Source organism: Pungitius pungitius, chromosome 9, assembly GCF_949316345.1.
Source record: "Pungitius pungitius chromosome 9, fPunPun2.1, whole genome shotgun sequence".
Lineage (NCBI taxonomy): Eukaryota > Metazoa > Chordata > Actinopteri > Perciformes > Gasterosteidae > Pungitius > Pungitius pungitius.
Genome location: NC_084908.1, coordinates 16,419,756 through 16,447,319, shown reverse-complemented (window position 1 = coordinate 16,447,319; position 27,564 = coordinate 16,419,756). Strand labels below are relative to the sequence as shown.

Below are 27,564 nucleotides of genomic sequence, written 5' to 3'. Positions count from 1 at the left end.
AACCCAAACTGCTTTTTAAAGACACTAAAGAACCTTTGGCACATTCAGCATATTAAAGTCAACACTGGCTGATTTGTCCATTAGCTCTTTCAATGGGGAAAGCATTCGAGGTAACCAAGTAAAAAGGGGTTTGGAGGTGCTCTCCCGGCGCTGCCATGGTCCTGGTTCTTCCCGGGCCTCTCTCTTCCCTCCAGTGGGGCCCAAAAGATGGAAGCTGATCCCCCGCTGGGGGTCTGAGTTCAATTATTCCGCTTGATTCCACCAGGAATCTGCGACACCGATGACAGGCGTCAAGAATAACAACGTGGAAATACCCCATCTTCTCGCTGACGGTCTGGTTTATACATCGAGGTCACACGGAGGCATCTGCATTGAATCGATTAAGTGAGTTCCTCACATGAACTTTGTTGTGTGGGATTTTCACCCACTTTACAACCAAATACCTTTCACACGCCTCGTCCATCTCAAATGCGTCTTTGGTCGGAGGTCTTTGGCCTGGTTCGCGTTTTGTGTGTAAATGAACCCGGTTGCGTATGGTCAGAAAATGAACGCGTGGGTGTGTTGACCCCATAAGCTCTACAGGAACTGTTCATTCCTCCCGTGGTGGCATCATGCAAAAAGCCGCATTTTTAATATGGCTGGACTTAAGTTTAAAAAGTATAGGAAAAAAAAAACAGCACTTCCACGTGGAATTCCACCTCTGTTTTAAAAAAAATATTTACTGGGCGAATGTGATCGGTCCCTAGCTGCCCCTGACAGGCCTAAGTTACGGGAGTTTCCAGCCACCATAAACCCTCCCCAACAGATAACAAGACGTCTCCCTGAGACTCACGCCTGCACGCTCGGCGTCTCCGCCAAAAGTATCGCAGGTGATTCATTTCTCCCACTGTGTGTGACAGCAGGGGGGGGGGGGGGGCTCAGGTTGGTTGAAAGCACCCACCCCGAAGGTCCCCTGTTCGGCAGCGATTCCAGAGGTGAAGGTTCGGGAGGGAGCGGCTGTCGACTCGGTTGTTGGAATTTGAAGTCAAAAGAGAGAGAGAGATAGATACAGCTGGACTGTGTGTGTAGATCGCAGTCCTACTGTAGTCTCAGTGTGTGTGTGTGTGTGTGTGTGTGCGTGTGTTTCTTTGTTTACGCTCAAAACAGAGGATTTATACGTGCCGGTTAGTCGTGATTTGCCCTTACAATGGGGGGGTCACTTAAAGTTTATAGGCACGAGTGCTGGAGGGGGTTGGAATGTAAAACAGGGAATGCAATCACAGCCGGGACACCGGATTCCAACACAAGGCAAATATGCGATATCTAATTTGACGGCGAAATCACCTCATTTGCCTGTATTTTGGGGGGGGGGAGGGGGGGGCAGCCAGTCAGAGCAGATCGTGCCGTAACTTTAACACAAGTGCAACACAAGCCTGACGGAGAGGGGGGCCCCGGTGTTTCTGAGTGCACCACTGGCAGGCTCACCTTCACCAGGAGAAGTAAATCCCCCGGTGGCTCTCCAACGCAAACCCGTAAGACCTCTCTCTCCCTCTGAGAGGCGGTGAGTGGGTGTCGACCTAATGTTTATACTGTCTGCCCACGGTTACGTAAGCCGTTTCTTTTTTTTCTTCTTTTTGTCCTCCTCTTTCTCTCCCTCTCCGTCTCCCTCGGCTTTGTTTAAAAGCGATCCACCTTTACCTTTCCAGCATGCCGGGTGGTGTGTTACATAAAGAGTCTTTGAACCGGTCTAGCTTAAGGTTTTTCCAGCAGGCCAAAGTGCGTATTACATAAATATTGTAGGCCTGGCTGTAGAGACGCACTGTACCATGGAAGTTGTGCGTTTTTTTTTTTTGCAGAGTCAAGGATGCTTCTCTTTCATGAGGGGCAGGTTCAGGAAGGCTGTGGTACTTGTCTGATCCCTCCGATAACAGCCTCTAGAGTGTGTGTGTGTGTGTGTCTGCTCAAACACACACACACACACACATTTATATTTACAGTGGGCGGCTGGTTCTACAGCACTGTAAATACAGTACAGCTCAGGAGTGTGTGTCTGTGTGTGTTTGTGATAGACAGAAGTGGAGTTTCCATTCAGTTGTCAAGTGAACGTTATGGGGCTGATGTTATGAATTTTGATTTGAAGCAAATAAACTACAGGTCGGAGGTTTCTGACAAGGGCTCCGCTTTACTGATGGTTGTAATGAGCCAGTAGAAAGATCAGAAGAAGCTGTGGGGGTTACAAACTGGAGAGAAAAATGAGATTCCTTGGCTGTTTAACAAGAGAAAAAAAGAAGAGGTCTTTGGGAATTTACTTCAGTCGGGCCACTTAATAGTTGTTGTTTTTTTGGCCACGTTTCAGATCGTCCGGCGATGAAGCCCAGCGTGAAACCGCTTTGGGGGGGGGGGTGGGGGGCGGGGGGAGGGGTCGGAGCTCTCCTCTTATTCTATTTCCTGTGCACGAGGAGGACAACGGAAGTCTCTCTGTGGTTCAGCTGCTTGTTTACCGTCTGTCGTGCTAATGCACTTACAGGGATCAGAGGGTTCATTCCTCACCACGTGGGTCGCTCATCACGCAGCATCTGACAGCCCATTATCCCCCCCCCCCTCATAACGATGTTATCTTCATAACCTCAGAATAAATAGAGCCTTTTGGACTTCCCTTTTATCTCTAACTTGTCATTTATTTTGACTTCATGTTTTGTTTCCATGGCGACTAATTGTTCCCATAATACAAAGCGCAGGGTGACTTCTGACCTTTTCTCCATAATGACCCGTTTTTGCAAATTCCGAATTTGGAAAAAAAATGTTCCTTTTGACCAACCGCTGTCATTGTTAAGTGCAATATTGACTCGTGATGGGTTTTTGGTCGTCCTTCCTCGTCTCAGTTCACGCTGATTTAGCATTTCTAGCGCCGCCAGAGAGAGGGAGGAGATATTTGAACCATTTAAAGAATGCTCTCAGTGTGACATCGGAATTACGTGTAGCCGGAGGCCATCTTGAGCCCAAACATCTGTCCAGTGGACCTGCTATCGAACGACCTCAAATGGATTTTCTTTTTTTGTCGTTTCATTAACATTGTTTTTTTTAAGCACGTTTTTTCGGTGGGAAGAAAACCGTTGTTGTGTACTCGCGCTCATCTGTATCCTCGTGGGAAATAAACAGCCACTAAATCAGTTGTTAGCTTTGTGTGTAATCTTTAAAGATGAAAGGACACCGAAAACAATGAAACCGCTGCCCTGGGGTTTCTGTAGGAAGAGGAAAAAAGCAACAACTGGAGCGAAGAATGAGACCTTTGATCTGTGCAGTCAGTCCCATTGAGTCAGTCTGAGATTGTACCCAGAAATAAAAGACAGGGGTCGCAAAAAAAACACAAAAAAAACACAACTGAAGAACTTTGTCATCCAGGACATTTCAAACAGGGATGAATTCACTTAATTTATTTCTTAAAACATTTTCTTGTAGTATTACACTGTACTTTTCGTCAACCTAAAATGAAAAAAGTTAATGTGAGCGATGCAAACGTGCCTGAAGGACTGAAAAACAATGTTACTTCCAGCGCTACATCGTCATCTTAAACCCTAATTGAAATGGACAGAAGTTGCAACCTCAGAATATTGTAAGCTACAAAAAAAAAGACAAATAAACAGGGAAAATCTATTTGTTGTGTGCTCTTGTACCAACAACGTGCCGATTAGGAGTCTGACTGGAGACCTTTGTTGCGGCTTATGCCCTCATCCTCTCGAGCACATTAAAATCATATTACGTGATCACGTGTGGCCGCGCGCTGACAAGCTGCAGCCTCTCAGCTGCAGCCTCTCATCTGCAGCCTCCCAGCTGCAGCCTCTCATCTGCAGCCTCTCATCTGCAGCCTCTCATCTGCAGCCTCTCAACTGCAGCCTCTCATCTGCAGCCTCTCATCTGCAGCCTCTCACCTGCAGCCTCTCACCTGCAGCCTCTCATCTGCAGCCTCTCAACTGCAGCCTCTCATCTGCAGCCTCTCATCTGCAGCCTCTCACCTGCAGCCTCTCACCTGCAGCCTCTCATCTGCAGCCTCTCATCTGCAGCCTCTCAACTGCAGCCTCTCATCTGCAGCCTCTCATCTGCAGCCTCTCACCTGCAGCCTCTGATCTGCAGCCTCTCACCTGCAGCCTCTCACCTGCAGCCTCTCACCTGCAGCCTCTCATCTGCAGCCTCTCATTTGCAGCCTCTCATCTGCGCTCAAACAGCCTGAATTTGGGGAATGTCTGGTAGCTCGTGTTTAGTTTTGTGGCCACTGGCAGCCGTTGGTGCACCGTCACTGCAGCCTGCCCTGTCCGCTCCGCTTTCATAAGCAGAGGGAGTGGATGACCTATATACTTCTATGAGGAGGGGTGGGGTGGGGGGGGGAGGTCACCTTGTTGGTCGACCAGCAGGCCGGCTGTCTGGCTGGCAGCGATGAGGTTTTAATGTGTGGCACTATCAGAAGGGTGGACCACCGACTGCATTTTAGACCTCTCGCGTGCTCTTTGTGTTATTCTTGAGCGTAAACTTGTATTTGCTTTTCTTGTCAATGCTGCTTTGTGATGGTGTGAAAGGATACCCAATGTATTGGGAAGGTGGGCATTCAGCGGGGGGAAACACGGTGAAAAACACACCTCGACATGGATCGCTTTTGTGCATGCACACACACACACACGCGCACGCACGCACGCACACACACACACACATTAGCTGAAACCATGGGGCCCGGTGCCAGAAAGATCTAGTCAGACAAACACCTCACCAGAGACTCCTCTAAGCGTCCTAACAAATTGAATGTGTGTGTAGATGGACGAGGGGGAATTAGATCAGTGGCCCTGATTGTATCTGAGTGTGCTGTTGCGGTACCCCTTTCCAGCTAGTCCCCTGGAGGAAATGTGTGTGTGTGCATGAGAGGAGCGCGTGAGGCAGAGAGAGGGAGGGAGGGGGGGGGGGGGGGGGGGAGAGGGAGTGCTTGGCAGCTGGTTTGATGAAGGATGTAAGGAGAATGTTAACCAGACAATCACCTTGCATGTTATTGATTGAGATGGGAGGGAGGTAATTAGAACAGAAAAGGCCATTTTTAATGTTTTGATACAAGGTGTTCTCTCTTTGTACCCATCTACGTGTTGTGTTCTTTGTGTGTGCGCGTGTATGCACATTAAGGGAAACGTCTTGTCACATTTTTGACATCCTAATTCCCCCTTTTTTCTTTGTAGACCCATCCCCGAATGCAGGAAGCTTTGAATACTCAGAATGTAAATGCACGTGTATCACAATCTATTCATATTATTCAATATTATAGTACACAAAGTAGCTGCAACGAGTAGCATGTCGGAATGTGAGATAACCCTTCAACCTCATCCGTAGGGCATGCTTGCTCTGCAGACTGATGAAACTATGTCATATTTACAACCAGACTGTACTTGGAGCGGTTTTAAAATGCACCTGCCCCCCCCCGTCCCTCTCTCACCTTACATTCTGCAGACCTTATCTTAATGTTCAAGTGCAAAGTGCATTAGATATAAAGGCTTACAGAGCTTAATATATGGCGTAGCATGGAGTCTAAACAAACGTTAATAATATGTCTATATGGCAACTTTGATCCGTGTCCTATTCATACTGTTTTTTTCAAAGCCGATACTTATATTTAACATTATTGATAAGAAACCCATGATATCTTAAATGCATCAGTACAAAAAAATGTACTACTGACTAAGTACTTTGCGTTACTTGTGCCGCATTTCTGGGAAGCCCATGCATCCCAATTGATTTACTGCGACTGCAATGCCGACGCTGTGCACAGAACAGCTATCTCAATATTGACAATAGAGATAATTCATCTGTGACATTATGAGAGCCCCAACAACTTGAATTTCACCACATTGACGTTTTGAGACGAAAACACTACAACGAACGACCCGAAGACAGAGAAGGCAGGCCTTGAGCCTCCCTCTTCTGTTTAATAGACCAATAGACCAAATTCCCTTTTGACCTTCGACCCCTGCTCGCATAACAGTAGTCCATAACAAATAACTAATTCTCCCATCGAGCACTGCATGAGGATCCCCAGATGTAATTGTCATGTAAACGTAGAAATCAGTCGGCTTTCTGCCTTAGTCACTACATGACAATATTCAGACATGGGGGGGGGGGGGGGGGGGGCGATTCTCAGCTGTGGTCTTTGAACCTGAACTCGTTGCACAGTTTACACTACTTCAGAGTCAAATCTTTGCTCGATCACGGTTCGTATTATTTTTGGCCACCACTCAATACTTTTTCCAGCGCTTTCCATTTTTTCTCGCCAGAGAAGGAGGGGGGGGGCGGGCAAGTGTTATTGGGCCCTACTTAATTTTGACATCCTGCTCTGTTTCTCTCTGCTTATTGAATTTAAATAATCTCCTCTGTAATTCTGTCCTTGGCGTCTCTTTAAGCCCCGGTGAAGCTATAAATCAGTGGAGTGCAAAGCCTTCCTAACGTCTTTATGGGAAGCCTCGCGGTGCCGCTACTGTACACTGGGTCGTAAAAAAAAACAAAAAAAAACAAACAAAGGAATGCTCCACGGTGTAAATCACCCAACAACGCCGCGGGGGCATCTGCCTTCGGCTCTGCTGTCGACTTCAGAGACTCTCACCGTTGTTGATTCTTTGCCTTTTTGTGTCCTTCCAGCTCGCCACTGAGACAACTGTCCTCCACGGCCAAAGTGTGCCTGGTCTGCGGAGACGAGGCGTCGGGGTGCCACTACGGCGTGGTGACGTGCGGAAGCTGCAAGGTGTTCTTCAAAAGGGCCGTGGAAGGTACGCGTGCGTCCAAGCGAGGCATCTCGTCTGAGGCGAACTCGACGCGCTGCAGCTCAAGGGAGCGTGAATATATTTGTCAGTGCTGTGACCGGAGACAAAAAGCAAAGGAAAGACACTCATTTGGAGAATGTTGAGTTGAGACCAAAGAAAGCTGTGTAGCCAGTAGTCTCTGGTGCAAATATCAGTGTAAAGAAGTGTTCTTCTGCTCCAGAGCATTAAGCGCGCACTTTCTTCCACTTAACCCTAAAAAAAGAAGAAAATCCCTCTTTTTTACTTTGTTGTTAACAGATAAGTGACATATCTTATCTATACTCTTATCCTAAAACTAATACTAGGCTACTGCTACCATTATTCAGCAAGTTTCTCTAGTGTCAAATGAGGACACAGGTTTTTTTGGTCAAATTTCGGATAATCTTTTTTTTTTTTCCTGAGCAGACATGAAGCAGCGTGTTCTTTTGCACAGTGTTGATTATTATTATTTGGAAGTGTTATTAACTGTTGAATTTATTTGCTCCACAAACCCGTTAAATTAAAGAAGACCTATTTATTTTCTTGTTTTGGAAATGACCAAAAAAAAAACCATTCGCTCTATTTATAGACCGTGACCGAGGGGAGAGGCGTATAAGAAAAGGGAAAAGCCATTCAGGAGGTAAATGTCCTGCAGCAGCCCTTTAAGTTATATTTAGCCGAGGGAAAATCACGAGCTGCCATAATGTGCTTTTCATTTTGTGCCCGAGGCGTCGGCTTCGCTCATTAAAATGAGTGTTTGAAGGCCCCGACGCACTCTTACGGACCCGGTGAAGGCAGGAAAAAAGAACCAAGCAAACAAGGCTGCCGGCCAGCCGCCGGGCCCTCGAGGTGTTTTTCTGGCCGTTTGGAGGAATTACGCTTATTCCCAATCAAATCATGCCTTTAATTTGATGATATTTACAAACTCTCATTACGGAGACTTGAAACCAGATTATGTGGCAGGGGGTTATCGAATCAGACGTGCCATAGTTCTTGCTTGCAGGCAGCCGCCGGCGGATGCTGAAGATGTGACTTCTGCGTTGGGTCTTTCTGTTTTTTTTTGGCGTTATCACAGCAAAATGTTCCCAGTGATTATGCGATGCCCTTTTTGAATCGAATGCCTCGCCCTGCGCTTCATGAGCATCTACGTGTTTCCACCCGGAAGCCCCCCCCCTCTTGATTCCGCACTGCGAGACAAACGCCACAGTGCGAGCCACCGGAGCGTAATGAGGGCAAGCGGGCACCCGTGGTGTGATGTCATCAAGGTTGTGCGCGCCCGGCGTGCCCTTCCGATGTGCAAAGCGGGCCGTTGCCTTACTTGACCCCCTCCACAGCTGCTGCTGCTGCTGCTGCTGCTGCTGCTGAGGTGTAAAGAGAGCTGCGAGGTGGAGGGAGGCAAAGGGTGAAAACAGCGAGAGAAGGATTTTGCAAAGTGAAGAGCGATAGAGGACAGTGAAACAGATACAGTGAGGGAGGGGGGGAGGGAGGGAGGGAGGTAGGGGCGGGGTGGGGGGGGGAGGAAGGACAAAGAAAAAGTCAGACGCCGACAGAGAGATAAAGCGAGGAGGAGCCGGGAGGGGGGGTGTAACACACGGGGAGAGGGATGGGAAAACGCTGTGTCAGCAGTAGGCGACGAAGAGGCGGTGAATTAGGACGCGAGAAGACGTTTGGCTCCTCCCCTCACCTCCCCTCCCCTCCCCCAGTGTCTCCTCCTCCCTCTCCTCCTCCTCCCCAGGTTGCAAACGCTCAACCGTGCGAGATTTAAAAGACGACTGCAGACAGCGGGCATCTGCAGAAGGGGGAATAATGCAGCCCCGTGCTTAACTTCCTCTGGCACCGCCTGCCTCGGGGGGGGGGGGGGGGGATCAAACTTTTCAGTGGGCTGCAGCTCATTAGACGACTAACGTGGCTCACGGCCTTTTACTACAGAGCTAGTTAGCATTCCGCATTCGTCAACAAATCCGGTGAAATCCCGCCCGACTGTTTTTTTCTGTGTTTATTCTGTGAGGGCTTTACATTCAGACCCTCTGTGTGGGGGAGATCTATAGGTCACACGGGAACTTCCGCTGTCCTCCTCAGGAGAACGCATAGTAATTCCACCTGTCACATCTACCATGAGGCCAAGTCGACTGTGCTTTATTACCGAGGTTATGCAGGAATGCTGAATTACGTGCAGGATACAGACTGTGCGCTTTTCAAAAAGGCCCTCGGCTCATCCTTTAAGCTTTCGCATTCACGTCTGCTTATTTCATAAAAGAAACATCATCCACCTGCTCCTCCTATTCACTGCGAGGCATTCGGTTGATCCAATACAGGATGGCAGCTACATCACTTAAACACCGAGTAAACATAGGAGAAGTTGAATAACCTCTCCTATGTTTACATGTTTTGCAGTTGTACTGTCACATGCAAACACGCAGCCGACTTATTGGCTCCACTGAAACGACCTGCGGGGGAAATGCTTTCCGCCGCTTTAACAACAAAGTTTGTAGATGCGTGCCATCATCGCTAATGAAATGTGGAAATAGATGAATGCAAGTCGTATGTGCTTTCTCCCCTGCACCCGCTCCACTAGAGACTGGTTTGTTGATACAAGACAGCTGCACTCAATGAAGGGCTCCATGCGGAGCGCATTTCAGAGCTGAATGCAAGCTTATTATTCACATGTCATCGGTGGCTTTGGCACGTCTGCTCCGTGCAATGACACCAGACCCTGATTTTAGCTCGCTAGCTGGATTTCTCGCTTGTTGTTCTCTTGTTGAGACCATGGTCGACCTCGCCGCGTTCTGCAATGTGACTGGGTCGCGGTTTCCAAGGCGCTGGTGTCAATCCAAAGACGCGCTCCTCAGGCACCGCCTCTGTGGGAGAGGTCACCCGAGGACACGTCTCGCCCGGCTTCTCCCGCGACTGGCAGCACCGGCCGTCCAATAGGATCTCGTTGGGCTCTCAGGCCGGGGGAATAGAGGCCTCCCTCCCCTTGCCGGAGTGAATGCTTCAGATTGTGTGCGAAAAGGCTTGTGTAACAACGGGCTGGACTGAAGCCATTTAGCAGCCCTGTTTCCAGCTCCACAACACTCACGCCAAAGCCTCTTTGAAAAGGAAACTGCATGCAACACGGGTGAAGACCCAAGCATGCACACATGCATATGCAACGTATGCAACACATGCACGCATGCGCTCCCTCATTAAGAGGTATCGCATTCCAGATGCGCAGAAATTAAATCTTCAAAGCTTACTGTAAATATGTGTGTGACCTACATAGCTAATAGGCATTTAGGTTGGAGAATGCAGCCGGAGGAAGGGTCCCTCCAAAGCATCCCAGATACATTTACCGTCCCAGTGTGTATCTGTGAGCTGGTTTTTTTCTACAGCCTTTCCGCTTTAAAAATAGACACGCATTATTTAGCCTGCTGTTGATTATTAAGTAATTGATTAAGTAAATCATCAGCTAATTGACAAATTATTTTCATACCACAACATAGGGTATCTTTTCCCAAATATGACATCTAAGGTAAAGGTACCGCAGACTTATATGAAGACATAAATCGCTCATTTATTCACACACATTACTTCCTATATATTGACCTTTTGTGGATTTAATCTGCCCTCCCTCTGCCCCTTTGTTTTTTACATCAATACAAAAATAATGCAGTCAGTGGGTGTTTAACCAAATAATAATAATAATCTGATGGCCTTTATCAGCCTCTTCACTGCTGATTGGTCGCCAATAGATGTAATAATTAAAAATAAACGTAATAAAAAGAATGGAGAAAGGGAATGCCTTATCGTGAATACTGCCATTTCTGGCTGTTTCTCTACATTAAAAAATAATGACTCACCGCGTTATGTGAAAAGACAGCAGATGGTGAAAATATATGTCACAAGGAAATGCACAGCACAATGCCTACGAAAAAAAAACAGAAAACAATTATGGAAGTTAAGAGGTTCGTAAACAAAAGAACAACTTCTATGACATTCTATTTTAACATTTAATTGTGTAGAGCTGCTGTAGAGCTCCAGCTGTTTTGGTGTTGTCCAAAGAACTGCAGCAGCACCGTCATTCCTGGGCAGGGACTCGCTCACTGCTGGCCAGGCGGTAACGACAATTACATATCTGAGAATCCAGTTTTGGTTCTTTGGTGTTTCTGTTGGCCATCTAATTTGGGTTACCATAATGGCCGATGAATCACAGAATTGAAAACGAATGTGTGGTGCGAATGATTCAATTGCAATGCTCTATGAGAGGGAGATTTGGGATGTTTTCAGCACATCCCTCATACGTCATCTTATCACTGCGAGACGGGCTTAACACCAAGAAATCTGCACTCAATATGAATGATATTTATCATTCGGGGTCAGCTGGAAAATGTCAGGTTAAAGGCTCTATCTCAGCAAAGTCTGTCTGAATATTATTTATAAAGCAGATGCACTGTAGCTGAGCCGGGGGGCAGGGGGCACTTTTTTTTTTTGTATTACACTTGTTAAAGCGGGGTCCCCGCAGGAAGGACTATTTCTTTTCAGAAGGATGTCCTCGTAATTGAGGATGCCGGAGCTGACAGACAGCAGGGAGTACTCAGCGGGTCGTTGCCAGATTGTGAGATCATTAGCTAAAAGTAGACCCGCGCAGACTCCATTTAAAAGACTCTTAGGGTTGCCATGTGATGGAGGATGCATTGGACCCGGCAGACTGGAGTTTTGATTTTCAAGTTTAAAACAGTGTCCGAGGAATCGTTTATTAATTACAAAATGAAAATATCTTGCTATTATAGGAGATTATATTATAATGTACTTTAAGGTAGATTAAAAAGTAGCATTCATCGGTAAACAAATGCAGATATTCAGAGGTAAACATCCCGTTGGAGGGCATGTGAGGGCATGCACACACAGCGCATAGCCACTTTGCTCCCCTTTCACGTCTACACACACACACACACACACACACACACACCATCGGACTACGGCTTTGTCTCATGAAGTGTATTTCACTCCAACGGTTATTAACAAGATTCACGAGAATGAGCTAAACAGTTGACAGGAAGGGCACCAGAGTTTTCTGAATTGCCAATTGGTCCGGCCCCATCCAAGCAAGTGTTTGTGTGCGTGCACGTGCACAAAAGGGGGCGGGGGGGGAGAGAGAGAGAGAGAGAGAGAGAGATGGGGGGGGGGGGTGGCAGCGTTGTGTTTCCTGTGTCGCAGTTTACTGTTTTTTAGAGCAAGAAAAATGGGCTTATGTAACGGTCATGTGATTTAGCCAGAAATAGTGGTGGGGCTACAGCTGCTGCCTCTCCCCCTGCAGCTCGGTTCCTTGGCTTTTGGCAGCAGTCAGACAGACACACTGTGCACTACTCCTGCTAGCTCTGAAAACAACTTCTGCTCAGTCCTACACACAAATACAAATACTGTACCGCAGTCGCGACTAAACGCGACGCACAGAATGTACGTGTTTAAAGAAAATCCGCATGCAAACAACGCGCCGGCATTCGTGCCAGAAAGCTCGGCTTCTTCCTAAGAAGCAGGAAGACGAACAGGGACACAAGATGTACATTGACCTGGCGGTACGTGTGTGTGTGTGTGGTTGTGTGCGTGCACACCATCTGAGATGAGCACTGAATTTTTCAGAATCAAAAAAACCAATAGACCCAAGGCCTGTACTGGGGTCACTGGGGTCAATACACCACGCTACACCCCTCCATCTGGGATGTGTTGTGAATTCCATGCGTGTGTATTTGTTTGTGAAAGCAGCTACAACATTCACAGTATTTTTATTTTTTTTTTCTAAATCGCCAAGTGGAGCAGCTGTGTGTGTGTGTGTGTGTATGGGAGTGAGCGAGTGAATGACTGTACACGAGCATGAGCCTGCCTGTGTGTGGGCGTATGGCGCTCTGAGGCTGGCGGACGTGTGGAAAAAAAAAAAATAAAGGGAGAAAAAAAAAAAAGAAAGTGGGATGGAGTCACAGGCGTAGGGAAGGAGACGAGTGGAGGAGGAGAGGAGCTGTACAGTGAAGGGCTAGTGGAGCGGAAGGAAGCGCTCTGAAATGGGAGATCATTGGCTTTAGCTGAGGGCCAGGCGGGAGGCGGGAGGCAGGAGGGGTTCTCGCCATGTTAGCATCACTGTCAGGAATAGTCTTAACTGCAGCCAGTGTCCGGCCGATGTTAATACCCTCACGCCACATACTGTAAAATACACCATTAGTCACGCGCTCTGGAACGTGAGCGCCGCCGCAATCGCGGTTTCAATCATTTTCACAGTGAAATTTGCGAAATGCGGATCTGGGACGATGCCAGACATTCCTGTTCTGGTTTTCTGTGTTGACCTACATTACAAAACAGCCTCTACAGGAGAAGCAGAATCCTCACCGTTTGCTCACGTTCATTACATCACATCCACATGAGTCCTCTCCACGGCCTGCCCTTTCCACATGTCGGCTCGCCCCCCATCCCCGCCCAGTTGTGACGCCGTTGTTGTTTTGTTTTTTTGTCATCTCGTCCTCCTGCAGGTCAGCACAACTACCTGTGTGCCGGGAGAAACGACTGCATCATCGACAAGATCCGGAGGAAAAACTGCCCGGCGTGTCGCGTGCGGAAGTGTCTCCAGGCCGGCATGAACCTGGGAGGTGAGGAGTCACACTCTGGGGGCTGCTGAGTCACGGGGGGGGGCCTGCTTGTGTTGGGGTAGCAGCCTGTAATCCGTGCGCCGGTCGCCTTGTGCATCTACAGCGGCTGTGCAGCGCTGAATGATGAGCGCAAGGCGACACTCCAGTTGAAAGAGATTTGAAATTAAACGAGTTCGTGCACTGCCACCGGCTCGTCCCAATTCAGGGTGGCAGTAGAATGTGCCCCCGCTAAGAGGCTACTTGATGGGTTTTCAGTCCATTAGAGTAAAGGAAATTACGATTGGTACGCTCCCCCCAGGATGCTAAACTCAAACAAGAATGCAAGTGCAAAGCTGAAATAAAGGTGGCCAAAGTGGGAACATGCACACTGCAGGTGCTGCTGGGTACTGAGAGTGGTTGACTGCTTCATTCTGTTTGTCCTCTAAAGAAATGGCTTGGATCCACAGCAGTGGGGGGGGGGAGGAGTTAATTTGAAATCCCTGCAGGATTCCTATGGAAAAGGTCCTTATTTCCAAGGTTCCAAGGTTCCTCAACTTGCTGTCTAACCCATTTACAGAAAAGACTGTTGAGTTTTGCTTACTGATGATCACCGAATTATCCTCCACGCTAAATATCATCTTACCCTCAGGCGTGTGAGATGCTACAATACAGCTGCACCATATGTGTGTCATTGAGTGTCAGGCGTTATCTAACTGGATATGCCTTGTGATGAAAGCAGTGGATACTGGAGATCTTTATCGTACATTTTTCAGCACTTCTGACAGACGCTATGACTAATCTAAAGTTCTTTACAGTACTAGGCCTCTGCTTTATGAAAAGCCGGTCATGTGGAAATGCACTAGAAATTTCTGCCGTCACGTCAGATTAGGTTTAATATGCCGAATATCACATAAAAGATGTAAAGGGCTTTTAAGGGCCCACAACAGCAACGACTGTGAACCAACCTCTGGCTCACTGCGGCTCGAGTCCTTTGTGAAGCAAGGGTTTAGTAAATGGCCGCAGGAATACGCTTCTCCTGGCAATGACGTCAATGAGCTTCATTTAACGTCATTTAGACACTTGTTCAATGCAAAAGGACAACCCAGGTTCTACTCATCAGGGGACGGGATTTACAATAGTTTTTAGTCAACAAAACGAATGTGGAATGGACCTACGGTTGATTTAATAGTTTCAAGAGGGTCCACTATTCTTTGCATGGACATCGTCATTCTCCTCCAGCATGTCCAGTGTGAGTGACAGCGATAGACTGACTCACAGGGGAACGGGATGCCGGCATGGAGGGTTTGCCTTGTGATGGGGGTGCAAATATCGTGCAAAAGTTCATTTATTTCAGTAATTCAACTTAACCGTCTACCAGGACATTTTAGAGCACTTCATGCTTCCTTCAGCAGACAAGCTTCATGGAGATGCTGACTTCATTTTCCAACAGGACTTGGCACCTAAATAAATAAAGGCTTGTAATATCTTACTTTGCTTGTAATGAGTCTATATATTCGTTTTACCTTTTAAGTTGGATTACTTTTGCACGAGTTTCACCTGTATATGAGTAGCAGGGTTGAAGTGTGCGTTTTCATCAATATACAATCATGCACCTGCATAGCAGAACAGAGCAAAACACTAGCCATAAAAAAATCTTAAAAAGACTGACGCTGTCCCTCCATCATGTAACACATAACATCACTCGTCAAAACTAACACCAGCACTCTGAAGAATGATCGGACACATAGTCTAAACCTCGTACAACTTTGTAGATTTAAATAGAATTAAAACCCAAGAATCCACCTTGTTTAAATCAGGTGGCTTGAGCAGCAGGTAATTATTAACTTCAGCATATTACAGGCACAAAAACATGAGCCGGAGAAAACACAGAAGTCTTTAAGTGAAATGTCAGATGTTCTTCATGAATATTAGCTGAAGGTTCCCAATCAGCGAGACGGTAACTCAATAAATGCAAGCTGGTCCGCGTAGATCTGATTAGACAAGTCAAGAAGATTCCCAAATGGTAAAGAATTCAAATTGTATACAAAAACCTAAAATTGTATGCCCTCGATGTCACCTGTCCTAAATTACTTACATTTTTTTCAAGGCATTGTGTTGTATGTAAGTTAGCAATTCCAGTGTAAAAAATGAGAGGTTAAGCTCTTCATGCGTTGATACATAATATATACATAATTCAAAATCTAAATAACGGGTATCAACGCACATAGCAGAACCATTTACTCCATCACACAGTAAGTGTGCTAATAACGGTGGGCGTCGTTTTCCCCGCAGCGCGGAAGTCCAAGAAGCTGGGGAAGCTGAAGGGCGCCAGCGAGGACCCGCCGGGCTCCAAGGACGCCCAAACGGCCGCCGGCGCCGTCGGAGGCGGCGGGTACCTGTCGTCGGAGAAGGAGCTCAACGCCGGCGCCGGCGCCCTGGTGCCCCACGGGCCCGGCGGGGTCACGCCTTTCCTGCCGCCCTCCATCTGCAGCGTGCTGGAGCTGATCGAGCCCGAAGAGGTGTACTCCGGCTACGACAACACGCGGCCCGACACCACCGACCACCTGCTGTCCAGCCTCAACCGCCTGGCCGGGAAGCAGATGGTGCGCATGGTGAAGTGGGCCAAAGTGCTTCCAGGTGAGGGACCGCTGGGGTATTGGGCCTACATGCAGTATCAGGGGGGTGGTCTCAGCAGAAAAAGTGCAAAAGTGTGTGTTCAAATTCATCAGATTGAAAAAGCATTGAATTGTATATTTTCAGCCGAATACAATGTCTCCCAGATGCATTTAATCCATTTTTACATTTCTATATTATGAATTGATGACTTTATCATCAGCAATCAATACATTTGTATTTGTGCGTTTTGTCAAAGGAAAAGGACAGGGTTTCATGGAGATGACATTCCTATGTTTTTACTTTCACTCCCTTTCACTCTTAAGCAGGCAAGAGTTTAGTTTTGTCATGACCCAGAATTGTAATTTGAATATTAGGTCAGGAAATGATCCTGTAAAGCTTCAACAAGATTAGGAAAAGGAATCCAATTTAACCATTAAAACAAATCAAGATTAAGATTTCCCATCAGAACTGATTTGCATTATCATTATCAGATGTTATGTTGAACAGAAGATGTGACGTTTCAATCCAATTCATTTTTACCTATGAACTAAAGCACTAGGATCAAATAAAAGAAACTAGTTAAATCCCTGGGAGTCGGAGACATTGAAAGATGCCTCACAGGTAGCTCTTGGAGGCTTTTTAATTTGCTGTATTGCAAATATTTGATACCTCCACGGTGTCTGCTTGCCGTATCCGGACATATAAATAGAAGGGAAGCCAGACAAAAGGGTCAAAATGAGTACCTTCGACTTTCAGATTTGCCCCCGCCTGCACTCAGCTCACATTGGGATAAGACAGGTCCAACACACAGTGCATCGGGGAGGAATGCTGGCAGAACCACCTAAATATTTAAAAAGGAAGGGAGACTTGTTTTGTCAATCCGAGCGACGTCACTCATCCTTTTTCGGATAGGAACCTCTAGTGTTTGAATCCTCAAACGACCTTGTGATGAACACACCTAGTCAAGCAAAAAACATTTAACACACCTTTTCTAGAAATATACACTGTATGCTCCAGATGGACGTAGGTTTTTTTTTCCTTAAAATAGCGCGTCCTCAGTTTGCCTGTGTTCTGCACGAGGAAGAGTTTAGCAAGTTATCCTATCCGACTGTATTTGTGGAGCTTCACAGGCGACACGCCAATAACTGGAGGCCTTGTGGGTTTTGCATGAAACAAGAATGGTTGAAAACGTCGCTTTTCTAGTCTAAATAAATATTGCCACAAAATATATATATCTATATATAGATATCCAACTGTAGCAAATATGCACGCTGTGTTTTGCACGGACGCATCTCAATGCCTTGAGTCAACGGTGTGTTTCGTCGTCTGGCTTCCTGCTCACCAGCTTCTGTGTGTGTGTGTGTGTGTGTGTGTGTGTGTGTGTGCGCTAGGTTTCCGGGGCCTGCCCATCGAGGACCAAATCACCCTGATCCAGTACTCGTGGATGTGTCTGTCCTCCTTTTGCCTCAGCTGGCGCTCCTACAAACACACCAACGGACAGATGCTCTACTTTGCCCCCGACCTCATCTTTAACGAGTAAGGCCCGAGCCCCCCCCCCCCCCCCCCGCCGTGATGTCACAGTGTACCGGTCCCGACATTTAGCGCTGGTCCGGATGTCAAATATATTTGATGTCGCACGCGTTTTTTTATTTTTTTTTATTGTTTTCTGAATTTAGCATTTAGGCGCATTTCTGTGAATAGAAATATGGTGTAAAATACATTTGATGTTGCGCGATGTCCTGCGGGATTCTGATGTAAGAAAATATCGTTGTTTTTTTGCCGGCTGTATAATTAGCAGAGACGGTAAGACGGTAATTGGACAGTCGGGCTTTGTCGTCGAGTTTAGTTGTCTCTGCCTTTTTTTTTTTTTTTTTGCTGCTCATCACATGCAAATGTATGCATCAACATCTATTTTACAAGTGGAATATGGGTAGTAAGGATGTATTTTGCCACTGTGCTATTTTGAGCTTCTCATTTACATACCACAACGTTGTGAGATTTCGTGGTTAATGACGTTGTTGTTAGTTTTGCAACTGGTTTCTAGCCCTTCGAATGGAAATCTGTTATGTACTTTTCGGTGTTTCTTTAACTGCAGTAGCGAGTGTGTGTGTGTGTGTGTGAGTCTTGATTTGTAGATGAGTTGAATGTTGTAAGTGCAGTTGGTAACTGTTGCCACATCAGAAATCATCAGATCCTCTGAACAATTCACTGCCAGCTGGATACGGGTCCTTTAAGAGTGACGTGTTTGCTCCTGCGAGATGACATCAGCTTTTTGGAGAAGATCCAATAATCGTCACATAGACTTGATGGTTTGTGTCATTTGGTGGGTTTAGTCTGGAATACGTTCTTACAGAGAAACGTGATGGAAATGCTGATCCATACGATGGATTAACACGGATGCGTTGCGGAGGAATTAAGAGGTTACGTTGCTGAGTGTGAGGCTTTCGCAGCAGGCCCGTCCTTTATTGACGGATCGGCCCGGTACTCTGGGTGTCCTTTCGGGGGCCCGTCGTCACGCTGAGGCGTTTCGCTTGCTCGGTGTTAACATTGAGAAGTCAATACGTTTATTTATAATTCCATCAAAAATGTACATAAATTCGGTCCAAAACTTTGCAGACTCCACTGAGCCTCAAGAGGGTGTTTCCATAGCTACTCAGTGCATACGGACCAGGGCAGGCAATTTCTGTCCATGTGCTGAGAGCAATTTCTGACATGACCCGTTCATCCATTCATTGATTTAAATCTATCTTCTAAACACAGATATCAATATGCAACCGTTCCATCATTGGCTGCCAACACAGGCAGCACGAAGCAGTGAGAAACGCACTTGTTATGTCTGTCTGCAGATAATTAGCACTTTGAACAGCAAACCATTTTACCTGCAGCTGTAAATGTCACCCAGCGCACTCCTTATTTCCCAATGCCACGGCTTACAAAACGCTGCCCTTGGCTTGCAAACTGCAGTTACCGGTGCAAGATGATTTATTTTTTACTTTGTAAGTGTTCCTGTACCAGCTCAGCTGCCAATCAAACACAACTCGGGCAAAAAAAAAATGGTTTGTATGTGAAGGCCACTGAACAATCAGGATTTCAGTTTCTGACTTTTAAGTGAATGGTTTGTAGATACTTTTATGAACAGACAAAATGTTGCTGGCTTCTTCTTCTTCCTCCTCCTCCTCCTCCTCCTCACTTCTGGATCCTTAACGGCTGAAACAGAGAAAGGGTGTGAGTTTGAGATGGAGAGAAAGAGAGCAGGAGCCAGACAGAGAGAGATCCTCCCCAAAACCAGAAGCTCATTTTAGCCAGTGATTCAGCAAAATAGAGAGAGAGAGAGAGAGAGAGAGAGAGAGAGGGGGGGGGGGGGGGGGGAGGAGGGGGGGCGTGTGGGCACTCTAGAAACTCCAACCCAGAGTTGTATCAAATAATGATATGCTGCTCATTGCAGAACTGCTCACGTGCACAGTGCAGCTGAGCAGGGAAGCAGGTCCTCTGTCACCCCCCCCCCCTCCCCCCCCCCCCCCCCCCCGCAGGTCATCAGTTCAGTTCGGGCCGACGCGTAAAGCCCTTTTAGCTTCGCTTTGAATATTAAGTACACCAAGTACCTTCCAACTGGCTGCTGTGGGAGCCCCACCAGACGACGTTTTGCCCCTCACTGCCTATGCAACGTTGCCGTTTTTAGGCTCTTGCACGTCAATCCACACGGGTCGCCTTTAACGGCCGCCGCCACGACGCGTCGGTGACTTACAGCCAAGAGAAGTGGCGTCTGAAGCCAGAGATTCCCACGGAGCCGCGGCATCTGCAGAGCACTCGTCTGATTGGCTTCCCCTTTCGTCCGCGCTAATGTTTCTTTCCTGTTTTTGTGATCTCTGTGATGCAAAACCGAGATTAGTTGGTGTTCTGCTGTGAGCCCAGACGAGCAGGATCCTGCTCTGCACTGTGTGGAGGAAAAAAATAAATAAAAATAAATAATTTCACTGGCTCCGAGTAAGTTCCACAAAATAATGACATTCCTTCCTCCCTCCCCGGCTATCTGCAGGGAGCGCATGCAGCAGTCGGCCATGTACGACCTGTGTCTGGGCATGAGGCAGGTGAGCCAGGAGTTTCTACGGCTGCAGCTGAGCTACGACGAGTTCCTCTCCATGAAGGTCCTTCTGCTCCTCAGCACAGGTAGGTCATCGGCTACAGGCCCCGCAGCCGCACTCATTCATTCATTAGACAACCACTTTTGCTCGCATCGCTGTTTTTTTTTCACCCCCCCACCCGAGCTCAAATCACTAAACTTATATGAAATATATGCAACCGTAGGGTCGTATTCATATATATATATACACACGTGTATATATATACGTCCCTGGCAAACTTGTGCCTGTGAGATCATCATCCGTGGTAATCCGTTAACACCCATAATGAGCGCGGGGAAACCTTGCACCCTGTTTGTTTTAGCGAAACACGTTAAATGGGAGTAGAGAAGAGGGAGCGGCGACTCGTTTCTTTGGGCAAAGGCTGCTCCGTTTCACAACGTTTCATTTTTTTTATTATTTAAAAAAAAAAAAAACCTGCCCCATCGATCGACAGAATGCGCCTCATCGCCCACTAAAGAGGGTCTCAGCTTCATCCTAGCATCACATGTTCTTCAATTTTTACACTCATCACCGTGGAAGAAGCTTCTAGTTCTTTTGGCATCACAAGCAATTCAAAATGAAAAAAAAAACATCTTTCGCCAGATTCAAAGAGTGGAATCAGACGAATGTTGACAGGGAGGGAGAGCTGGTGTCGGTGAGAGAGAGAGAGACAGGTGCATAGCTATAGGGAGAAATACAAAGGGGCAGGGGAGTTGGCGGAGCTGGTCCTTCTGTTGCCATGGCCCCCCCACTCTCCCCCCCTCCCCCTCCTCTTCTCGCTGGGCCTCTGGAGACTTTCCAGAGACTCCTGCTGTACTTAATAAAGGCCAGTCAAGCATCAGGCAACTCTCCAAGACCTGCTATTTGTCTTTGCTTCCTGCAAACCCGGGGCTGGGATTTTAAGAGAGAGAGAGAGAGAGAGTGGATAAAAGGAAACTGGGATACAGCGTCGAAATAGGGAGTTTCAACCCGCGCGCGTTATTGGATGTCAAAACAAAGAGGTAAACTACCACGGGTGGGAAGAAAATAATCATCCGGCGTTTTTTTACTGTGCAGGATCTTTTTGGAGGCGCTGAAGGAAGCGCTCCTCGCTGAAGTCATTCTCGGGGTAATGCTTTGACCCCAGGAGCGGCGTAAAATGTTTGCCGAAGAGTTGTCAGAACCTGTCAGCTGAGCCAGTACAAGGGAGACACTGAGTGTGTGTGTGTGTGTGTGTGTGTGTGTGTGTAAGAGCCTTCGGGCTGCTTTGAAATAAAATGTTGGGTTACATAGAAAGACAGAGATAGAAAGGAGAGAGAGAGAGAGGGGGAAAAAAAGAGGGCTGCTATTCCTCTCTGACCTTGGCTAAGGTTTCATTGAGCCTGTGGTGTCTCATGACCCGGTTTGGATCTGCTACAGGAGGCAGCGGCCTGTCGGAGCCGGTCACACGGCTCACCTCTACGCAGAGAGTAACCGCCTGCATTATCTGCGCCGCTCCTCTCCCCAAGCAGACTCAATTCCAGGTGGGGCACGTGCACAGTGTGTTAAGCATCAGCGTGGATTGTTTTGGAAGTACTGTAATTACTTTTCCATCCAAACCGGTCCTTACTCACTTAGGTGATTGTTTCTTTTAGCTGCTGCGTTCAGGCTCGCTGCTAAATTGCACCAGAATTCCCCAAAAACCGAGAGCCACCCAGAGCAGGAAGCTGCACGGACCCCCCCCCCCCAGCGGCGACGCTAACGGTCGTCTCCAAACCGCACGAGCCGCGTTCGCCTCGTTTACGTTACGTGCTTTAATAAGATGAGCTTTATCTGGGCTTTTGGTACAAGATGCATAAATGATGGCCCGTCCAAAAAAAAAAAAAAAAAAAAAAAGCTCTGCACCTGCACCAGGCGTCCATGCATGTGCCCTATTTAGCGGTCGGCCATGGCGACGCCCCTTGATGGCAGCTCAGTTTCTAACCAGGGCCACCATGTGGGTCAGCGGGGGGTAAACAAAAGGCTCGTTCTCACCACGCAATCTGTTGTCATATCTGCTTTTGTGGACCTGGTGTAAGTCACGTGATGTGACTGCCCTTCGGAGCGGGGCTGAGCATATGGCTGAAAACCTTCCCATCCCCACGTGGTTCCTTTTATAGGTTGATCATGTTAGATACGAGGATGCAGTATGTTGGTAGTCTGGTTATTCAATACATATATCATCTATATGAATTTTAAAAACAGAAATTGTGAATTAAAGTACTATATTACTATTTGATTCCATTGACAGGCACTGTTTTTATATTGAATTTACTGTGAGTTTGTTGTAGAGAATTACATATAGACATTACAAATACACCTTCTCTGATTTACTGACCTATAATGACCGGTCAGTTGCTGCTTTTCAGTCAGTGTTGCCAATGGTTTCTTTTTTCTTAAAGTTTCCAAACTCTGACGAATATGTTCAATCGCCCTTTTATGGGTAAAATAAACAGTACCGTCAGTTATTTTTGCCAAACCATCTTAAAGCACCTCGTGACCTTCGCCAAAACATTCCAGCGTCTCCTAAAGCCGACGCGGCGCACAAAAAGCCCCGCGACGCCATCGCGTCTTCAGTCCCGGGCTGAAGGACGGAGTGAGGGCGTTCCCCCGGGACGGGTTTGAGGTGTCTTTTAATCTGGTAGCCGGCGGGCTGGGTGTCATTGAGCGAGCTTTGGCACGCGTCCACGTCCGTGACTTTGGGGAGAGGGAAAGATATTGCGGAGACTTCGACGCGTTCTCGTGGTGCAGCGAGCGCGTCTCATTCCTCACGCCTGTCTAAATCTCCCCCCCACCACACTGCCTTCTTTTCCTTTTCTTTTTTTAACTTTCAATGCACCGACCCCACCGTCCAAATCATGGCTGACGTGGTCCTTTTAAGAGCTCTGGTCTGTGATGAAGCTTCTTGATGAACGAGGTAGTGGCGGAGACAACGATTGAGTCTTTAACGCGCTGCTTGTTCCCTTCCTTTTGTCGTTTGGGTCGATGAGAACTTTTAATCGATGCCTTTCACTCCATCCGTTGTCTTTCGTGAATCGGCAGCCACACGTGAACTAATTAGCTCTTGAAATGGTGAAAGTGGTTTTAATGATTCCCTAAATAGGCAACGCAGGGAAAATGGCCCCAGAATGAAAGGCTACCGTGGGGGGGAAGGGGAAGGGGGGAGGAGTCCGACCCGTAATTTACTGAGCACCTCTAATTACCCGTTACACATTTCCACATTAAAGGAACATGCGGCTGTGCACGGCGTGGCCCATTAACTGCACACACAGGGGTTGAGAGCGATCAGGGTTTTCTAAAGTGCACCGTGCATTTTGGATTATCGGCCCACACGTCGGACATCTTTTGGGGTTTTTCACTCCGTTCCGATTGAAAATCAAATCACAGCTTTTGAAGTTGAGGAACGTAAACCGACACAGCGAGCGTTTAATATGAATTATATTAGTGCGGGTAGATGAAATCCAGCGTTCTGAATGGTTGGGGTGCATTATTCAGCGTTAGTACAGCCTCTTGTACCTTATTGCTTAATTATATGATATTATACGTTTAAATCTCAGCGATCATACAACCCAGTGCGACGGCCAATTAAATTAGGCTTTGAGTTGGCCTTCAGTCAACCGCATTAATCAATAAAGTTTGGGAAAATGTAAAACAAGGCATGCAAAACCTCTAAGCTCCCCGTATAGTCCTTTCATGCTGGACATAAAGACAACCAGCTAATTGAGCCTTTTTTTTGTTGTTGCCAATATTGGGTCAATTGAATCCCGCATTGTCGTTACACTCATTAAATCCCAGTTGACGATGACAGGAGGGTTTGTTTTGTCTTCCAGTTCCCAAAGAGGGTCTGAAGAACCAGGCGGCGTTCGAGGAGATGAGGGTGAATTACATCAAGGAGCTCCGGCGCTCGGTGGGGAAAGCGACCAACAACTCCGGCCAAACCTGGCAGCGCTTCTTCCAGCTCACCAAGCTACTGGACGCCATGCATGATGTAAGTCCTCCCCACCCCCCCCCCCCCCTCCCTCCGAAAAATTTACATTGAAAAAAACAACAACAAAAAAAAACTGATTGGGATAATTTAGCGGTTCAATGTTGGTGTGGTTTAGACTAAAGATTATTGCCTCCCAATGGTCTCCTGAGGGGGGGGGGGGGGGAGGTTAATTTGGAAAATATAGCAACCAGTGAATGGAACAGGAGGGGATCAATGCACGGCTGCAGTTTATTACACAGCGTGCACAGTGGTTTTTAATGCCCGGGTCAACTGTATGCGACATAACAAGCGTGCAGAGGGAGTCTATCAGGGAAAAATTAACAACCCAAATGACTGAGTGAATAGTGTTAGTGCTGAAAGGATGACCTTTAAAGGAGGGTCATCCAGAAAGAAAAAAAAAAAATCCCCCCCCCCCGAGGTGTGAAATAGGAAGCATTGTGAAGGGTCAGCGCCCCGACCGGATCTCCACCCACTCGTATGAATACACAGTCGTCTACTTAGAGTCTCACATGGATGAATAGGAAAATAAAGAGCTACGTCCGAAGCATGTTTCTCATCCAATGGTCTGTCTATGCTGTCCAGCTGGTGGGGAACCTGTTGGACTTCTGCTTCTACACCTTTCGGGAGTCCCAGGCCCTGAAGGTGGATTTCCCCGAAATGTTGGTGGAGATCATCAGTGACCAGATACCAAAGGTGGAGTCGGGCCTCACTCACACAATCTACTTCCACAAGAAGTGACAGCGTTTAAAAAAAAAAAAAAAGAGAAGGAAGAAGAAATGGGGAAGAAGGTAAAAAAAAAAAAAAGAGAAAATGTGCGGGAAAAGGCCAGACAAGATGGCCCGCACCCCGCTCGGCCCCCCCCCCGGCACGCCGGCGTCCTCGTCTCGGATGGGAAAGTTAAAGCGACGCGGCGACAGAAGTCCAAAAAAACGGGGAGAACCCATTTGACCCTGAGGTCACCACGAGCGGGTCACGGCTGCGAATAGCCCCAGAAGGACTTGAGACAAATGTGACAAAGCATCCTGAAGTACCCACCCTGTGTACCTTTGCCCCCCCCCCCCCCCACCCACCCACCGCCCCCCCCCCCCTGCCCCAAAGACAGGATTTTCTATGGAGATAAAGCCATACATTTCTTAGGATGCGCTATCTACATTCACTGCGTGTACACACACACACACACACACACACACAGGGGGAAATGTATACACATGGTGTCAACATGCCTTCACACATGCACTAAAATCAGAATCCCTGTACAACTTTAGAAAGAACCTTTTTGCAAATATTACACGTGGCTTATGCAGTCTTTAACAAAAAAAATATATATATGCCAACACTTGGATTTTGCTTGGCAGTGTAGCAGCGTACTGCGAGACAACGGGACAAATATGAGGAGACAGAAATTCTAGGTCTTTTTGAAATATCATCCAAGGGCTATACTAGCGTCATCGTAGGCTGAATAATTATATTAAATCTAGCGAGTCAAGAGTTTCAATTTCAGTCCGTCTCATAACGGCCATCGCTTACGTTCACGACTTTTTTTTCTTTTTTTTTAATTAAAATATGTAGTAAAACAATCAAAACTAATATGCAAAAGTCCAAAGCTAAAGCTCTTCGGAAAAGAAAAAAAGTGTCTCTCTTGTTTAAAGAAAGGTTAAACGAGAAGCTCCCGGCTCATGAAGTCACACATTTTTTGGCATTTTTGTGTAGAATTATGACAACATTTATGAACGATTTTACACAAAAGTGCAGGATGGAAAACATCATGCATTTACAAAAGCGATTGCAGTAGAGTTGGCTGGTAATGGATTTGACTGAGGTGCATACATAGTAATTGTGTTTTGTGTTATCTCCAGAGCAGCTGTGCAAATGTCTGTTTTTACTCACAATGAAGCAAAACCAACCCTTTGTGAACCAACACTTATCTACTCTTCCCAGAAATAATAAGACGCGTTTTATAAAAGTGTGTTGCAAAGGTTCCGTTTTTTGACAAACCAGTCATTTTACATTAAGGTGCTTCATTTCTACAAAGCTTAACATGTACAGTAACCGTTTAAAAAAAAAAAAAAACACACACATACTCTGTAAAGTTGATATAACCCAAAATGGAGCATCGCTCCGCAGTGCTTTCGGCAAACAGCTAAAATGTATCAAAAACCAGGCAAACGTGTACAGCTACTAGCAGCTTCTTTAACGCATCCTTTTGAGCGGCTGTGCAGAGATCGTCTCGAGGTACGTCGTGATGAATGCTAGATGAAGAACTGTATGATCCACCTTACCCCCCCCCCCCCCCTGATTTGGTTTAATTGCTTAACTCTTTATCTCTGGGCCAAGCTACTGCTATTTTAGGTATCTGTCATCTGGACCATTAACTCGTCTCACACCCCACTGGCTCCCGGGGCGGCAGTGGAAGGAACGCTGTACTACGATGCTACTGAGGAGCGATAAGAGCCCGCTGAGGGAGGGAGGGGGGGGGGGGGCGCGCGTGTGATTATTGGTCTTTTTTTTGGTGCCCTGCGAGTGTGGATTTACGTCTGTGCAGGGAGCGAGGATGGCCCAAGTTGGTGCGTTTGTGCGCGTCCGTGTGTTTTTTTTTTTTTTCTTCTTCTTCTTTTTTGCAAGCACGTGCGCGCGGTCGCTCGGCTCTCTCGCCGTGGGTATTATGCATTTATGTTACGGGATTAGCCATATCCTATTCCCGCGTTTTTTTTTCTTTCTTCGATTTGCACAAAGGAGGCACAATGTGAAATGAGGCGAATGGTGCAGCTAGCCAGGAAAAAGAAAAAAAAACAACCACAAATAAAAAATTAAAAAAACTGTTGCTGTTGTTTTCGATAAGCAACCGTGACGATGCAGGAAAAGCGCGTTCCGCAGGTCAACGTCAAGTCAGACAACGTGACATCGTCGCGGTGAAGTGTTTGTGGGGCCCGGCCCTCTTGTGACGATGACGCCCGCCGGGCTTCACCATGAGGGCTCTTCTGTGGCCAAAACCATCGCAACTGTCATTAGGGACTGTACGGAAGCTATTTGGGTGGAAGAGGGGGCTGAAGGGTGGGGGGAGGGGGGGAGGGGCTTATGTATTTTAAATTTTGGCCCACGGGAGGGTAGTTTATAGTCATTTGGAGAGCAGGGGGAGGGCGTTTCATTCATCCCCAGTGGAAAATATTGTGGTTCTCATGGTGATTTTTCTTAACAGATGACTCATTCACTGGCTTTTATAAACAAACTGTTTAGCAGCTCTTTATTTAAAAATAGGGACAGACTGTAGTATCACTATTTAGTTCTGCTTTGTCAAATTTTGACATGCGTAGGATGTGAATTCAGGATTTCAGTCCCCCTCTCCCGCACTAGAGGTTTCGTACATTTGTAGTGCATCGTGTACACAAGTTGTGAACGACCCCTAAGCTATTCTCTCACCCCTTTTTTAATTTTTTTTTATTTTGCCCCTTTTTTTGTCATTTTTGAAG

At 47.0% G+C, this 27,564-nt stretch overlaps 1 protein-coding gene across 1 annotated transcript in view; it reads left to right on the top strand.

Annotated features, from left to right (window-relative positions):
• Positions 1-24,863, top strand: part of nr3c2 (nuclear receptor subfamily 3, group C, member 2) — a 50,708-nt gene extending 25,845 nt beyond the window's left edge. Inside the window, exons 3-9 of the mRNA XM_037471140.2 lie at positions 6,643-6,770; positions 13,280-13,396; positions 15,668-16,012; positions 17,383-17,527; positions 20,028-20,158; positions 23,940-24,097; positions 24,680-24,863. Of these exons, the coding sequence (XP_037327037.2) occupies positions 6,643-6,770; positions 13,280-13,396; positions 15,668-16,012; positions 17,383-17,527; positions 20,028-20,158; positions 23,940-24,097; positions 24,680-24,835 (1,180 nt within the window). The 3' untranslated portion in view covers positions 24,836-24,863. The remainder of the gene's footprint in view (positions 1-6,642; positions 6,771-13,279; positions 13,397-15,667; positions 16,013-17,382; positions 17,528-20,027; positions 20,159-23,939; positions 24,098-24,679) is intronic.
• Positions 24,864-27,564: the final 2,701 nt, after the last annotated feature.